General features: G+C 40.9%; 1 protein-coding gene across 4 annotated transcripts in view; it reads left to right on the top strand.

Moving 5' to 3' along the window:
* TEC (tec protein tyrosine kinase) overlaps nucleotides 1-17,007 on the top strand; it is a 1,312,802-nt gene that overhangs the window by 1,271,261 nt on the left and 24,534 nt on the right. For all 4 annotated transcript variants that reach the window (XM_044061419.1, XM_044061418.1, XM_044061417.1 and 1 more), the window contains exon 16: nucleotides 8,190-8,308. In XM_044061419.1, coding sequence (XP_043917354.1) covers nucleotides 8,190-8,308 — 119 coding nt within the window. The remainder of the gene's footprint in view (nucleotides 1-8,189; nucleotides 8,309-17,007) is intronic.

Here is a 17,007-nt window from a genome sequence, read left to right as displayed (position 1 = left end):
AGATTGAATGGTGACCATCCGGAATTTTTCTTTGGCAATGGACATGTTCAGTGTAGACAGGTCGAGAATTGGCCTCAAGTCCCCCGTCTTTTTTGGCACCAAAAAGAACCTGGAGTAAGTGCCTGATCTGGACTGGCCTGGGGGGATGCGCTGGATGGCTCTTTTGCTTAGCAGCTCTTTTATCTCTAACGCTGCTGCCTCCCTCTGATTGGGTGGGACATCGGGGAGGCACCCCAACTGAGGGGGAGGACTCAGGAAGGGAATAGAGTAATCTCTGGATATTATTCGGAGCACCCAGTGATCTGTCATGATGGACTCCTACTGTGCTAGATGTTCCGAGAAACTCCCCCCGACTGCCTCCAGAGAGGAGCAGTCAGGAAACCCCTCAGGGTTTCTGTGCGGGTCGGTCGGAAAAGGGTTCCCTCAACCCGAAATTCTTCGGCCCCCTCTGCCTCTGGGCCGTCGTCCACCTTTTCCTCCCATGCCTCTGAAGGACGAAGGTTCCAGAGCAAAACAGGATTGCTGAGATTTCCGGAACCACATCTTCTTTTGTCCTCTCTGGTTCCTGGAAAAGGACCTTTGAGGAGCCGAGAAGCGGATTCCGACGGCAGACAACATCTTCCCGGCTTTCTCGCTCTGGAGTAGCGTATCGCGGACGGTCTTGCCAAACAGTGTTGAACCGTCAAAGGGAGTGTTCGCAAAGGATGCCTTGAATGGTTCCACAAAATCGCAAAGACGGAGCCAGACATAACGCCATAAGGCGATGCCTGCTCCGCTGGCTCTAGCCGCCCCCTCCGTGGCATGGGAGAGAAGCCGCATAGAAGTGGTGGATATTGACTTTAGAGTGACCATTCGTGCAGAGAAGGTTCGTTTGTCCTCGGCCAACATGGACTCTGGGGGTGACCCAGCGTACTCTTTGATTAGGTCCTACTGAAGCTGAATCACGTGTGCCAAGTAGTTGAGCACCCTTACGGAGAAGGTGGCTGAAGTGAACATCCGCTTTCCAATGCGGTCCATCGTCAGAGACTCCTTGACTGGAGGATGTACCGAGGAACTGTCCGCCAGTTCCTTCTTGGTGGCAGCCGCCACCACCATGGCAAATACTGGGAAGCCTTTGCTCCACGCTGTCCTGTCTGTTGTGGGGCTAAGGATCTTATCTGGTCTCCTGGGTATCGGCTGTACAGTGTCCAGCTCCTTCCACGTCCTGGTAGTAATAAGATCTACCAGGGGGTTGTCCGGAGGGGACACCCAAGAGGTAGATGGGCCTGCGTCAAACACCTCCAGAAACACAGACTCATCCGAGGAAGGTTTTTGGGCTGACCACCCCCCTCTAATGCGCAGCATCTCCACGATGTCTCTAAAGGAGACGTCCTCGGGGGGGGATGACCTGGGGGAACCTTCCCCTTCCTCCAAGTCATTGTCTTCCATGAGGGACTCAGGGGAGTCCAAGTGCCTCCTTTTACACTTTCATTTGTGAGGGACCTCCTTGGGGGGGCTGTCCGAGGAGGGCTTACCAACCAGGTCCTGTTCCTCTAGGGGAACCATCTGGGACGTAGATGCAGGCTGTCCCTAGGGCCGGATGACGGAAGACAGGCCTGTCTGCAAGGGAATGGCGGGTGGATCCGTAGCATGAAACCTGGGGCCTTGAATCCCTCAAAAGGACCCTCTCCATGATGTCGAAGGCCAAAGGTGAACCGCTGTCCCTGGGATCCGAGAGCATCCCCCTCTGATCCGATGTGTGGATCGGCGTCAGAGCCGACTCGATCGTACCCGAAAGAGAAGTGCGCTCCGACTGCATTGGAGCCGAAGACACACTCACCCCTCCGGATCCGAGGCTCGGCTCATGGCCCAGAGAGCTCGGATCCGGAAAAGGACCCGACAAACTTGAGGGTACAGCCAGCATCGAAGTAGCGATTTACTATCAGCACCGACACCCCGGCTCCGATGCTACCCAGATCCGACGGCTCCGAAACCCGATAGTGGATCGGAGAAGGAGCAATGGGAGCAAAGAAAAGGGCCGAGGCAAGAGCACTCCCATCTGCATCTGTGGCTGGAGGGAGCGACGCATCATCCGGTCCATGTCCGCATCTGAAAGGCTCCTAGTAGATCTAGAAGAAGCCGCCGAGGCTGGCCAGGAAGGCCACCTCAATGACCTCGAAGGTGACTGGGTCTCCTCCTCTGGCTCCGGAGAGAAACGAGGAGAACGAAGCCTGGAGGGGGAAGACCTGGAGACCTTCAGGGGAGAACCGAGCTGCTTAGCCGGCGGGGCCGAGGGGAAAGAAACGGCCCGCCGCTTGTGGCTCCTATGCTTCTCCCTGTCACGCTCCTTGTCCCTTCTCTCCCTCTTCCTGGAGTCCCTCTCTCCCTGGGCCACAGTGGGAGTTCGAGTCCCAGCCAGGGGAGCAGGAACAGTCGGCGGAACAACCGCAGCCATGGGTGGTGCCACTGAGGGAGAGGAGGACGAAGCAGAATCCATGGGCAAAAGGCCCACAAGGATTAATTTGGTCCTGCTGTCCCTCAAAGCCTGGGGGTTAAAGGCCACACAGATATGGCAGCCTGATGACAAATGGGCCACCCCCAGGCAAATAATGCACTGAGTGTGGCCATCGGCTGGGGACAGCTTATGGCTGCACTCAGAGCATTTAGAAAATATGGCCTTAGGGCCTTCAGCCATGGAAACACACACACACACCCTCACACACAGATAAGGGGAAGGGAAGACTACAACTAACAGACTACTATAAAAAAATTAAACTAAATATATTAAGGGTTGGAAAATACACACACACACAATTTTTGTAAGAATGCTAGAGTACAAAACCCTCTAAATTACTCACTAAACCACCAGGAGCTAATCACTCATGCTTCAAGAAGCCGCGGCAAACGAGATCGGAGGACTGGAGGGAGGTAGCAGTGTATTATGGGTAAGGGGGAGGAGCTTGGAGCTCGGATCTCTAGCTTGGAAAGCTGCTGGCTCAGATTCGGATCTGATCCGATACCCACAGGTTGCTGACCAAATGATACTTCAGATCTCATGATCCCCAAACCCCTCCTTCGTCCATCTGACTTATCTTCACTTTGCTATTCTATGTTGTACCCCTTCCCATATTCATAAAGGACACCCACACCTCAAGGTTGGTGGCAACGCACGATGCATCGGAGACCATCCAGGTGCAATTAACCATAGGCAAGACTGCTCTGCAATTTGTAGCATGTTACAGGCCACCCTCTCAAACTCAGGAACCTCACATGGCCTTCCTGAAAACAATGGAGGGGATAAATGTATCTCCAAACACCATCATACTAGGTGACTTCAACTACCCTAATATAGACTGGGAACACTACTCAAGCCCAAACACTCTAGCCCAAAGGTTCCTGGAGTTCATAAACTCAAATGCCATGGAACAACTAGTCACCATCCCCACAAGAGGAGAAAACATACTTGATCTCATCATCACGAACATGGGATCACAATGTTCAACACCGGAAGTATACCCCTCACTGGTGAGATCAGATCATAAACTAATCTCGCTGGAGGTCCTCATCCCGCCCCCACCTGAAATAAAAAGACCACAGTGAAAAACTTCTCAAAAGCCGACTTCACACTTCTAAAAACTAGTGTGGTCTCCTTTAAGGCCCCTGAGCCAGTGGTAAACATTACTCAAACCGCCAAATCACTTACAAATGCCTTCTACCAGCACCTACAGGACTGCATGGATCAGGCAATCCCAAACAAAACTAAGACTCTTTGTACCAAAGGCAAGCGTCCAGTCTGGTGGACCCCAGCCATAAACAAGCTCTACAACAAAAGGAGGAAGCTACTACAAGATAGAGCAAAATCCCTGAAAGGTAAGACACCTTTGATCATTATAAGTAAAAAACTAAGAGCTCTCATAAAATCATCCAAGGCAAATTTTGAGAGAAAAATCGCCAAGGACTCAAAAGACAATCATAAGGCCTTCTTTAGCTATGTTAGAAACCTAGGAGGAAACTCCCAGATATGCTCAGAATTAGTTCAAAATGATGTGAAGATTACTGAACCTACACACATTGCCAACATACTGGCTGACAGGTTCAGTGCAAACGTCTCCCCCCCCCCCAAAAGGAGAGATATCTATACCAGAGGATTGTAGCCCCCCCAAACATCTCCAACGCCCAGGTGAGAACTGCTCTCTCCAAAGCAAAAAACACAGCATCCATGGGACCGGATGGTGTCCCCGGCTATGTGCTCCATGAACTCAATGAGGAATTAAACCCGCAGTTAGGACAGCTGTTTAATCTTAGCCTCACCTCAGGATACGTAGCCAAGGAGTGGCGCACGGCGACTGTGGTCCCACTTCACAAGGGCGGTGCCTCCACCGACCCTGGAATTACCGTCCCATTAGCTTGACAAGCCTTATCTGCAAAGCCATGGAGAGGATCATAATGGAACTCATAAATAAAGACATAGGGAACTTGCAGACTTTGGATCCAACCCAGTTTGGCTTTGTCAAAGGCAGATCATGCCTTTTAAACTTGGTTGACTTTTTCGAGACAGTCACCAAGGCCATTGATGAGGGAAAGGCAGTCCATACAGCCTACCTTGACCTGGCAAAGGCCTTGACACAATACCCCACTCAGGTATCATCGAAAAACTCATCAGCTTGAATGTAAACCCATACATCACAAGATGGGTTGCAAACTGGCTAAGTGACAGAACCCACAGGGTCAGAGTTGCTGGAGCCATGTCAGACTCAAAGCCTGTCACAAGTCGTGTCCCACAGGGCTCAGTCCTGGGTCCACTCTTGTTCGGCATCTACTTTTCTGAAGTACAAGCAAACACAGGAGGGTTATGGCTGACAAAGTTTGCAGATGACTGCAAACTGGGCGCCATAGTCGAAAACACATCTGACACAGATATCCTTCAGAAGGGCCTCACAGAAACGGATAACTGGTGCCAGATCCATGGCCTAAAGTTAAATGCCAAGAAATGCATAGTCATACCCTTCTGGAAAAACAAGGTTACCCCTAGCTACCATATAGGTGGCAATCCACTGAGCACAGAAGAAGTCATTAGGGATCTGGGGACCCAGGTTGACAGTAGCCTTTCGTTTGACACTCATGTTGCTAAAGTAGTTAGGAAAACCTTCTACATTGCCCACCTGATTATGAAGGGATTCACATCTAGATCAAGGGAGGTCATCGTCCCCCTGTACTCATCACTCATTAGACCTATGATTGAGTACAATGCCCCATTCGAATGTATCTGACCGACACCTGCAGCAGCTGGAAAGGCCCCAAAAGTTCCTCACCAAAAGGATAAAGGGTCTCAAAAATATGTCTTATGCTGCCCGACTGAAAGAACTCCAGCTCTATTCAGTCTCATACCGCTTGCTCAGAGGTGACCTGTGCCTGACATATAAGGCCATGTCAAACCCTGATTTGATGAATATGCTTCACCTCAAAAATCTAGATCCCTCAGAACCACAAGGGCGGGAGACTTAAACCTTGACACGGTTATTAATAGAACATGCTGGAGGGACAGATTCATCACCCAGAGACTCCCTATGCTGTGGAACAAAATCCCGGTACATGTGAGGCAGAGCACCTCGCTGGCCTTGTTCAAGAGGAATCTTGACCAATGGATGGGGGATCGCAGATATACCCCAGGGATTACTTCAGTGTCACTGCTTGACAGAGGCACAGCAAAATAATAGGCATAGTTTTATTCAAACTAAAGGGGTGGCGAAAGCCAAATAACTATGGGCTAGGCTTATAAATGCCCTTGGGCAGATAGCCTAGTATGAACCTATGAACCTATGTGATCGCTGAATAACTCTTCTCTGTATATTTCACATCTATAAGAACGTACCTTCCTACATACTGTCAGTGGCAGTATCATCAACAAATAAATTCAGTTTTAAACTTTTAAGAAGCAATTTCATGTAGCCAAACTGCATTGAAACCTGTGTAAACTGATAAAACCTAATGTAAACCTGATGCTTTATGCATAACATTCTGCTATATAAAAAGTGTATAATAACTGGGTATGAACTTCTGAAGTTTTTCAGCTGTGTAAACGTAACACTGTATTATGTTTGAAGTATAGAACTTAAATTTGCTTCCACTGTTTATTGCCTCTGAGCCCCAGGTCACAGCTACATGGTTACCAAATAGTGAGTAAGTAAATAAATCAAACCAAATGATAACTACCTTACCCACGAGGGTACTTATTTTCCCTTTCCACTGCACCAACTTCTGTCTTGCTCCATATGCCAGTCTGTCAGTATTCACCTTTCTGATAAAATCCATTGAATTCTAACATCTAGACCCTGGTGTCCATCATCTTCTTTTTCCTCTATTTCTTTGCAATTTCATATGCATTTTCCTGAGCTTATCCTACTCGGCCTTGTTTCCAGTTTTTGTTTTATGTAATGATTCCTCTCTAAAACTTCTTCAATATTATACTCTGTGCCTGTTCTATGTTTTCTGCCATTAACAATTACTCAACTTTAAGCAATTTGACTAGAACATGAGATAAGATGACGGACACAGCAGAGTTATTAACTGTATCCAGATATTAATTTTACACTCAAAACAAACAAACAAAAAAAAAACTAGCCACAGCTATCCATGTTAGATTCAAATAATATATCTTCTGTATTAAACACCTCTTTCCTCACAGTTGTATGCCTACATCTCTTCTCTGGTCTGATATTTAGGCCTAGTACAAACAGTACAACTAATAACACCCTAAGTAACCTAGCCTGGTCTCTATGTGAAACTTTTTTCAGCTATTTTGATTTTCAGGCCTGTTATTAGACATGAGTTGTGTGTTTCTATATTGGTGCTATGTATTTTATATGCTATATTTATACTTTAGATATTTTTGTATGGTGAATATTGGATAAAAGGAATGTGCTGCTGTATGGAAAGGTGTGTGTGTATGGATTGACCAATGGGATTTCTTTTGAGTATATTTTAACAGGGCAAACGTGTAGGACTATCTGATGAAGTTCATAAGAAGTGAACAAAAACGCTAATCTTTTTGTTTTGTTTTGTATTTATTAAAGTTCAATCAATTGTAGTTTTATAGTGAATCCACCTGAGCTAGCTTTTGTTTGCACTTTGTTTGTACATGGTCTTTGTGTTTTGTCTGGTTTCTATGTAAGTTTTCAGTATGACATCATGCCCCTGGCTTCTGCTCCCTCAGTTCATCACTAATGGAGGTCAGGAATATTCTAATACCATACATGTTAGGGAGAAGGTCAGGTGCAATCTTTGCTTGGTCTGCACCACAGCATCTAATTTTTTTTTTTTCATTTTCCTACCTTCTTAATTTCTTTCATGTTTTGATTTAATTCCCGTATCTAATTCACTGCTGCTGTTTTTCTGTTGATATTGCCATCAGCATGTTGATAATCAAACCCACTATATTATAGGATAGCTTCCTCTAAACTGCCCTAATTCTGTGGTCATTTTCCTGGTTACCCACTTGCTATCTTTTCCATACATAGTACTGTTCTGTTATATCCCCTGAATTGAACGGTAGCCATTCGGTCTGGGCTAAGGTCGTCATCATATCTTCATTCTTTTGGTTAATAATTTACCTGAATTATCTAAAACACAGTTTAGTTTAATGTGACTTAAGGAGTGTATTTTATTAAAGAAAACATATGTTAACATACATAAACATTCATAATCAGAAACAGGTGATGAAAAGCATGTATAGAAACATTCATAATCAGAACCAGACCTTTGACATATGAGCTCAGTGATGTAGCTACATACCTTTATCATGATGCTTGTCGGTGCTTCTGTATTATTGCAATGCCTGTGAAGAGAACACATATATAAATCATTAGTCTGACTTCTTTTCTTGTCCCTTTAAAATAAAGATTCATCCTCATCATTCTTCTGGTATGTACAAACCTGCCTACCTATTTGTCATATTAAACACAGAAACTTCATTATCATTAAACTGATAAAAGTTGGACCAAGAAATATGAGGAGAGTGCATGTGCTGTACAACTTCTAACACTAGTATGTTTGCATGTAACAATTGTGTTGTGAATTGCGCTGTTTGAATTGTGAAGTCTTGTTCGTAATAATTTGCTTTTTGGACATGCATGTTTACCAAGACTGCTGCCAACATTTCTAAAGTATAAAACTGTTTTAACCTACTTATTGGTGTTTTTTTTTTAATTTAGGTTCACTTATGATGATGAATACACCAGTTCTTGTGGGTCAAAGTTCCCTGTGAAATGGTCTGCCCCTGAAGTCTTTAATTTCAGCAAGTTCAGCAGCAAATCTGATGCCTGGTCTTTTGGTAAGCATATTTTTTTCTGAAGTTTCAGTCATGGCAGGGTTTATAGCTTGAGGTACAGCAGACAACCAAGATATATAGCAAGAGTGACAGTACTGGCAGATGACCTGTTTGCCCCAGAAAGCCTGGTTGCAACCCAATATGGGTATATATCACTTCATCAAAGTTTACTTACCTCGAACCAACATTATTCATTGAACCAACATCATTGAAAGGCCCTTCATCGAATGTTCATATCCGTGAATGTTTTTTCTAGGGAAGGAAGTCACTTGGCCAACATACAGACATTTGCCCTTTTTCCCACTGCAGTGCAATCTCGGAGTTGGTATACCAGATGGTGGGGGCTGCCTGTAAATCCTGGTATTTTATGACTTTGTCTCTGTACATTGGACACTGCAGGCACTGGGTGTAGCAGTTTCAATGATCAATGCTACGTTTGTCTTCTTTTGATGGACTCCTGCATCTGATTTTCTTACGTCTATTAAACATATTTTCTATAATGCTTTGTGGCTCATGTGGGTCTATATTTTATCCTCGAATGCTTGAAAAAGCGAACGCTGATTGATCAAACTTATTTTCGCGAAACTGCAAAATATCGAAGCAGCAGAAACTCAAATTTTTTCCTAGGGAAAGAATTCAGTTGCCCATTTCTGTTGCTTCGGTATTTTCAGTGTTATGGTGGAAAGTTACCGGTCGGATTCAGGTAAGTGTGCGATTGTGTGGATGTGAGTGTTAGGGTGATTTAGGTGAGTTAGGGTTAGGGCTCGGGTTAGGTGTGTGTGTGTGATTGAGTGGACATGAGGGTTAGGGCGGATTTAAGTGAGTTAGGGTTAGGGAGCGAGTGAGGTGAGTGTGTGATAGTGACGGACCTTAGGGGTAGGGTTTTGGTTAAGGTAAGTGGGTAGTTAGTGGTGTGTGCATAGTTTAGTGTAGGGTTAGGTATCAGATTTTAGGTGTATGTGTGTGGATTTCTGTTTGTTTGGTGTGCTTGTGTTGTGTGTATGTGTTTTGGATCAGCGATTTTTTTTCCCTGGGAAAAAAATCGCTGATCTGACAGTTCGAGATTGTAAGCTTTCGCTTAAATTAGGTCGATCAATCAGCGTTTGCTTTAAGTGTTCGATGATATAATATAGACCCCGGCTCATGTTAATAATGCTTCTCATCTACTTCAATATTATAATGTTTGCACAATCCCCAATGCAACAGTCTTTCCTCATTATTCTGTCTTTCAGTATACAGTCCTTCTGCCATTGATGTATCACACCCAGCAACAAGATATGCAACAGCTTCCATTCTGTTTTACAAAACTTGCATTTGTCTGTTTCTCTCATATATTCAAATAACTTTGTAAGCCAGTGTGTACATAGTCCACCAATATTAACCTTTCATCTTTTGGTTTAAATTCACCTGTCCTTAAACATTCCGGTGTTCGGTCCTGATCGACATGTGGTTGTTCCAAGAGTTTTTTGTATTTGCAACTATATTTATGCATTTTTCACATTTCTTGCCTTCTTATCTAATCCTTCACTTTATATTCTTTATTTTTTTTTTTTTGGCACATTCAGTTGCCTCCTGATTTTTATCTGCTTCTGGTTTGATTTCCATTCCCTGCTTCTGCTAAACTAAACAAGAAAATTATCTTAGACTTAGTCTCCTCAGGTTTTAAAACTTTCACTATATTTGGATCTTATTAGGTCAACAGATATGTATGCAGTCCTAAGAATGCAGATCTATACACACAGTCCATTTCAAGGAGGCCCATACCTCCTTCAGAATGGAGAATATATAATCTTGATATACACTGATTTTTGTAAATCATTTGATAAGCATGAAGCATCATTTTCCTTGTTTTTCTGTCCAACTGATCCAGTACCTTTTGGGGTCAGTCAGTCTCTCCAAAACTGTAAGCTAGGACAGTAAGAGTGAATTGGTTTTAGTTTGGACTTTGTTCCTAAATGTCAGAGCTTCCTTACAGAGTTTTATTCCCATTTGTTCAAGTTTTATTGTTGATCCTTCATCAGTTCCCAAATATTTATATACTCCCTCTTACTGAAGTTCTTTTGAATCACATTCCTGTCCCAGACTAATATTTTCTTGGTGCTGCAGCTTTCCTGCTTTAAAGGTTGCTTTGGCACATTTATCAAGACCAAATGACATTCTTACATCATCTGAGAAAGTTTTGACCACTTGTAATTGTGCTTTCAATTCCTCATGTGATGAACTATATAATTTTAAATCATCCACAAAATGTAGATGAAAGGTCTTTATAATTTGTTGTTTTGTGGGAGCCAGATTGTAGCCATGACCTAATCTGTTAAGTAAACAGCTTAATAGGTTAAGGGCAAGACAAAAGTACAGCAAAAACTATGAGTCACCCTGAAATACCCCCCTTTTGAATGCTTATACCTGGAATAGTAATTTATCCTTTATCGTGGCTTAACTGCAAAGTGGCTTACCACTTTTTCATGGTCAGTATAATGTAATCGATCAATGCAGGATGTATCTTATACATTTGTAAGCACTTTATCCATGAATGTGAGATGCTGTCAAAAGCTTTTCTGTAGTCTATCCATAGGTTCATAGGTAGGTACTAGGCTATCGGACCAAGGGCCTATGTAAGCCTAGTCAACAAGTTTCCCTGGCTTACGCCACCCAAGAAAGTAATTTTCCTGTGCCACTGTCGAGCAGAGACACAGACGTGATCCCCGGGGTGCATTTCCTATTTCCCATCCACTCATCAAGATTTTTCTTGAAAAGTACTAATGAAGGACTTTGCTTGACATAGATGGGTAGCCTGTTCCAGAGTATGGGAAGTCTCTGGGACAGGAATCTATCCTTCCAACATGTCCTGTTTATTGTGGTGACAAGGTTTAGGTCCCTAGAGCATGTAGCTCAGAGGGATTGGGATTTCTTTAGGTGTAGCATGTCTAACAGCTCTGGGTTTGACATAGCTTTATATGTTAGGCAGAGATCACCTCTGGCAATAGGCAATATGTTTGGGTTCTTCCCCTTTTTACAGTTCTCCATTATGGCTTTATTTAACACCAAATGATCCTTTGTTCCAAATGACTTTCTTTTGTTACCCTTTTGTTCTATTGCTGTGATAGAGTTTATAGTTATTTAGAAGAAAACTCAATCAGCATAAATTCCAGTCTATAGTTTATACATAGTCGGAAGGCAAGTTATCAGTCTATAGTTTTTAAGATAGCTTGCAGGTTCTGTCTTTAGGAAGAGTATTATTTTTCCTCTTGTTAACCAGTTTGGCATCTGTTTGGGTGTGCATATAAATAGTTCTTACTTATGGTTAAATCTTCATGTAAAGATGTTAATACTTTCAGCCAGAAGTTAGGTACTGCATCTGGACCTCGGGTTTTCAATTAGGAGCTTTTCTTAATTTTGTTTCAATTTCTCTGGCAGTGACTTCATCCTATTTCATATCCTGTACTTTTAAACTTCTTATTCTTTTTTTTACTTCTATCCATTCAGCAACTTTGTTCCACAGGATCTTCATAGATATTACTCCAAAATGTCTATTTTTTTTCTATTTTTAGTGGTGTTTCAATTTCTTTTACCTTGTTTCCCAAGTCTCTGTAAAGCTTTTTTGGGCCATCAGTAAATTGCTTATTTTGTACTTTTGCTTTATATTTATGTGCATATCTTCTAAGTTTTTCTGCCTGTGCTGATGTCTTTAGTTTATTATTTGAAATAGTGTACAATAGATCCTGATCTGTTCTGATACTGAATATTGCTTTTATCACATCTAGCTTTCGGAGTATTTTTGTTGATGTATTCCCTCTTCTTTTCTCTCCTAACAGTGGCACTTCTTGCCTAAATTGCTTTATAGTTTTCTCTAGTTGATACCTCCATGATGGCATTTGATTTCTCACTTTTCCGTTCATACCCTGTGTTTTTGTGGTAAGACTGTATCTGTTATTAATTTAGCTGCACTGTAAGATATCCTATTTGCTTCTGTTATATCGCATGAATCTCTATGAACAGTCCTGATTACGGAATTAATTTGTTTTATCAAACTTCTAACATTTTGGGTCTTATTAACTTCCTGTAGTCTGTTTCTTTCATTGATCTTAGTATGTCTATCCAAATCTATTAAATCAGGCAACTGTTGCCTTGGATAATTTTCATCTAAACTGAGAACTTTCTTTAAGTTCTAGAGCATCTTCCTGTGACATACTCTCTTCAGTTTTGTCCTGTGTTATCTGTTTCTGTTTTATATGGGAACTCACGCCTATCACTCGACAACATTGACTGTGTCAGAGTTGCCACAGATTCCTGTTCCTTCCCTTGCTGTGCAACTCCAAGTGAACTTTTAAACTGGCTTCCTACTGAAGGCTGCAAAGTATCTTCATATGGCAACTGATCAGATGCTTTGCACTCCACTGGTTTCTCCTTAATTTCGGGATTCATTATTGTATCTTGCTGTGCTGTTATCAGAGTTAGATTTTCTACTCTAAATCCTTCATTTTGCAGGTAATTCATAACTTCAGTTTCTATTTCTTTAACTTCTCCATTACTAATCCTCCTTTCTAATCCCCCTCTTTGTTTTTTTATTTTTGTATTATAAAATTGTCCATATCCAGATGTCTTTGTCTGTATTTCTCTTCAGGTATCTTTGTTGCTCCTCTTTCTGTATTGGTTAGTTTTGCTTTCTCCCTTGCATAAATATTGCACCATATTACCTCTTTTTCTTTTTCATGTTCATATTTCTTCTTCAGATATCTCCTTTGCTTCCTGTTTCTCATTAATTGGGGAACTCATTGTCTCATTATGCTGTTATCTAACCTGTATTAGACTTTCTACACTAAATCCTTCGCTTCACAGGTATTCCATAACTTCAGCTTTTATTTGTTTAACTTCTGCTTAACTAATCTTCTGTTTTACGTTCCCCATTTGTGATCTTATTTTTTGTATTGTGAAATTTTCCATACCTGGGTGCCTTTGCCTGTATTTTTCTTTGAATATCTTTGGGCTTTTTTTTGTATTGGTTAATTTGGTTTTCTCCTCCTCCAGTGGTGGCCAGCGTTTTTGTGGAGGTGGCCTCACCAGTTCTAACCTCCTGGGTCCTATCAGTGAACCAGCTAACTTTCCAGCATACTATAAAGGAGTTTATACCTAGTTATGAAAGCTTGTTGACAATGCCTGAATGGGGTAGTGTATCAAATGCCTTAGCCAGATAAAGGTAGGTGGCATACACAGTTTTCCCCTCATCCATTGTCTTGGTGAGCTTTTCAAAGAAGTCCACCAGATTCAGTAAGCATGACTTTCCTTTGACAAAGCCAAACTTGGATGGATGCAATGTCTGGAGGTCTGCTTTGTCCTTGTTGATAATTTCCATGGTAATTTTTCCATGGCTTTGCAAATAAGGCTGGTCAGAATAATGTGTCTATAGTTTCCAGGATCTGTTGAAGGTTCTCGCCTATGAAGGGGAATGACTGTTGCAGTCTTCTATTCACATTGCAGAAAACCTGTTTTAAGACTATAGTTAAATAATGACTCCAAGGGTCCTAATAAGTCATATTTTAGACTATTCAGGAAGCATCCTACAATTTTGTCCTGGTCCATTGAGGCTGTATTCTTGGCTTTAGTGAGTGCAGCCAGTACATGCTCTCCATTTATAGCTGGAAGGGTTATGTTTGAAGGTGTTGCTGGGGAGATGCTTGGAGGTGAGAGGCGGTAAAGTTAGAATTGAATTTGTCCGCTAACAGGTTCACATTATCACCAAGCTCTGCGAATGTATCATTGCTGTGTGCTGCCCTTGAAGTTTCTACTATATCTGTGAAAGACCTTGTATGTAGTTAATTTCCACCAGGGACGATATCTTAACCACAAAGTTGGCTTTGCTTGACCTAATAAGACCTCTTAGTTGTCCATTTACCTTGAGATCATATTTTGCTGCTCATGATGTTCAATAAATAAATAAATCAGTGATCCATTTAAACCATGGGGGGATCACACAGCAATTTACAGTAATAAGTAACGTTGAACAATTGATTATACACCTCCCTATCATATAGTAGTTTGCCCCATATCACCACTCCCTTTATTAGCCTTTGCAATAGCAGTGGACCTGTCACTGCTTTATACCTTCAAAGATTGCTGTAAACCATGGGATAAAGCATGTGTGAAAAAAATGTCTTGATATAAAATATATATCACTTATTTATTTTGTTTTATATTTATTTATTTTATTTATTTGCCATTTAAGTTATAATTTATTTTGTTTTACATTTATTTATTTTATTTATTTACCATTTAATTTATAACTTATTGTTCAAGCAAAGAAAAAAATTGGATGGTTCAGAGTATGAAAAGAAGTGGGGTAGAACTTAAAGGGATCTAAATCAAAACTCACAGTTTCCTTTTTTAATATTTTTTGCAAACCATTACTTTGAATTCAGTAAAATGTAAAATGTAAAAGAGGCTTTATTTATACCAGCTTGAATGGAAATAAGAGCAAACTGCAAACCAGTTTCATTGTCGGCTCCATAAAGTTCTTCACCTGAACTTCCCTCAGGCCACATTTGCAGTAGGTCCTGACTGAACCATCTAAATTTATAAATTATGTATTTTAGTCTTGCTGTGCTAAGGCCCATTTTAAGTGGAGAGCTGGCCGTTGCGAATTTCAATACATACCATCCATAGCGATCCATTACTACATTCAGTGCCTACCAGAATTTTCTATATATTGCAAAAGGGACTCTTTTCTTGAGAATCAATAACCCTTCTTTCCCAAACATTTCATACCTTCTGATTACTCTCCTGTGTTTTCTTTGGCTTGCTGGACTTCCTTATCCTGATTTTCTCCCCATTCATATGATGAACAGGATTGGTATTTTATTTTGCACTGACATTGATATTCACACCCCACCGTTGTCTGTCTAATGGTCATTTTTCTGCTGTTATGCTGGATGAGCACACACAGACTTGGCTGCACTAGCATGTTTTCCTTGTGCCATCCATCATGTCAGTCACACACCCTACTATAGCACTGCTTCAGCTGGTGATCATCCTGTATCACTGGTCTCCTATCAACACTATTACTTCTTTAATCATGCACTGCTTTGATTGGACTGCATGTGTTTAATGCAGCATACTTGTCTGATCAGCTGTGCAGCCCTTCTTGTAGCAAACTTTTCAAGCATTAGCATCGTGCTCATGAACACTTGTCTTTGCACCCCCATTTTTTTCACAAACACTGCACATTTAACAACTTCCAGCCATTTTCTGAGCTGTGGACAGCCATAAATCCTGTAACACTAAAAAGGGAGTAGGTCATTTAAACAAAAGTCCACGATTCTAAAAAATATCATCAGTGGTGTATCATCGCAGAATATCAAAGAAGCTGAAAAAAAGAGATTGGAGAAAGCAAATTCCTCAAGATTTACGCATTTGGTAAAAAAACAACAAAAATGTCTCAGGACACTGGTAATTTAGCCCTTTCATTCGTTTAATACAAAACGTCCTCAGAAACAACCATACCACAAAAACCATTACACATTTATACTACTACCAATTACAAAAATCAATCAACCAATCACAATCCCTGCTTTTGAATTACTAAGTTAAGTATTTAAACATACAGTAACACTGTGCATAAATCTGCTTTGTAAAAAATGTATTTTGAATATAATCAAATAACTAAATAGATGTAAAACAATCGTAAAAAACTTTATCATCTTGAAAAAATATAAACGAATTGAGATCATGCATTTTTAAACTTTAAAAACAGTTAATAGAATGTTTTTCATTAATACCAGGTAAAACATCAGCCCTTAAAATAATCTGCCATTTCAGTTACTTTTAATACAGATCTTGAGTTTTTGTATTGACAAACCTTGCTTTATTCACCTTTTCTATCACCATGAACTGAAATTTTTTTTAAATCCATGCAGCAAAGAGAATGTCTTGCTAATGCATTATTTAAATCTTTCTTTTTAATAGCTGTCACATGTTCTGTAATCCTACTAGCTAATTTCCAAATAGTCTTTCCTATATAGAAAGATTTGCAAGTGGAACAGATGGCAACATAAACTAACTTCTGTACTACAGGAATATCTGCCCTTTGCAGTTTATAAAAAATTGTTGTGCTCAAAGAAAAAAAACTACTCGTAGGCAAAATAAACCTACATTGAGAATGTTATTACATTGGAAAGTCCCTAACTTGGTTTCAGTTTTGACGCTCTTATTATTTGAAACATTTTCAAGAAATTGTTTTAAATTTCTAGTTTTCTTGTGAATAAATCTAGGCTTGTATCCAATAATTTTGGAAAGGTTTTGATTTCATAATAGAATTTTTTTCAGTAGTTACTGACCACTTGTTTGATTTTGTTACCCTCAATACTTAGAGGTACTGAAAAAGAACAACTGAATTTATTGCCTTCTCTTGTTCTCTTTATACTAAAACCACTTTTAATAATGGGAGAAAATATTTTGCATCTGTGTTTTTTAACCTCGTCAGTAATAGCCACTAGTTTTTGAAAGGGATATCCTCTTCCTAAAAAGTTCAATGATTTTGTTAGTTTCTTCTAAAAATACCTTATCTTAACTAATCAAATGGCTAAGTCTAATAACCTCTCCTCAAAACACATTTAATTTCATATGGACTGGATAAAAGCTATCAAAGTGTAAATAATTATTAGTAAATGTGTTTTCTAAATGTTACTCGAAAAGCTTCTCTCTCTTGA

The sequence above is a fragment of the Protopterus annectens genome, chromosome 2.part0 (assembly GCF_019279795.1).
Source record: "Protopterus annectens isolate FY-2018-M chromosome 2.part0, PAN1.0, whole genome shotgun sequence".
Lineage (NCBI taxonomy): Eukaryota > Metazoa > Chordata > Ceratodontiformes > Protopteridae > Protopterus > Protopterus annectens.
Note: the sequence above shows the minus strand (reverse complement) of the source record. Positions and strands in the feature narration are given on the sequence as shown.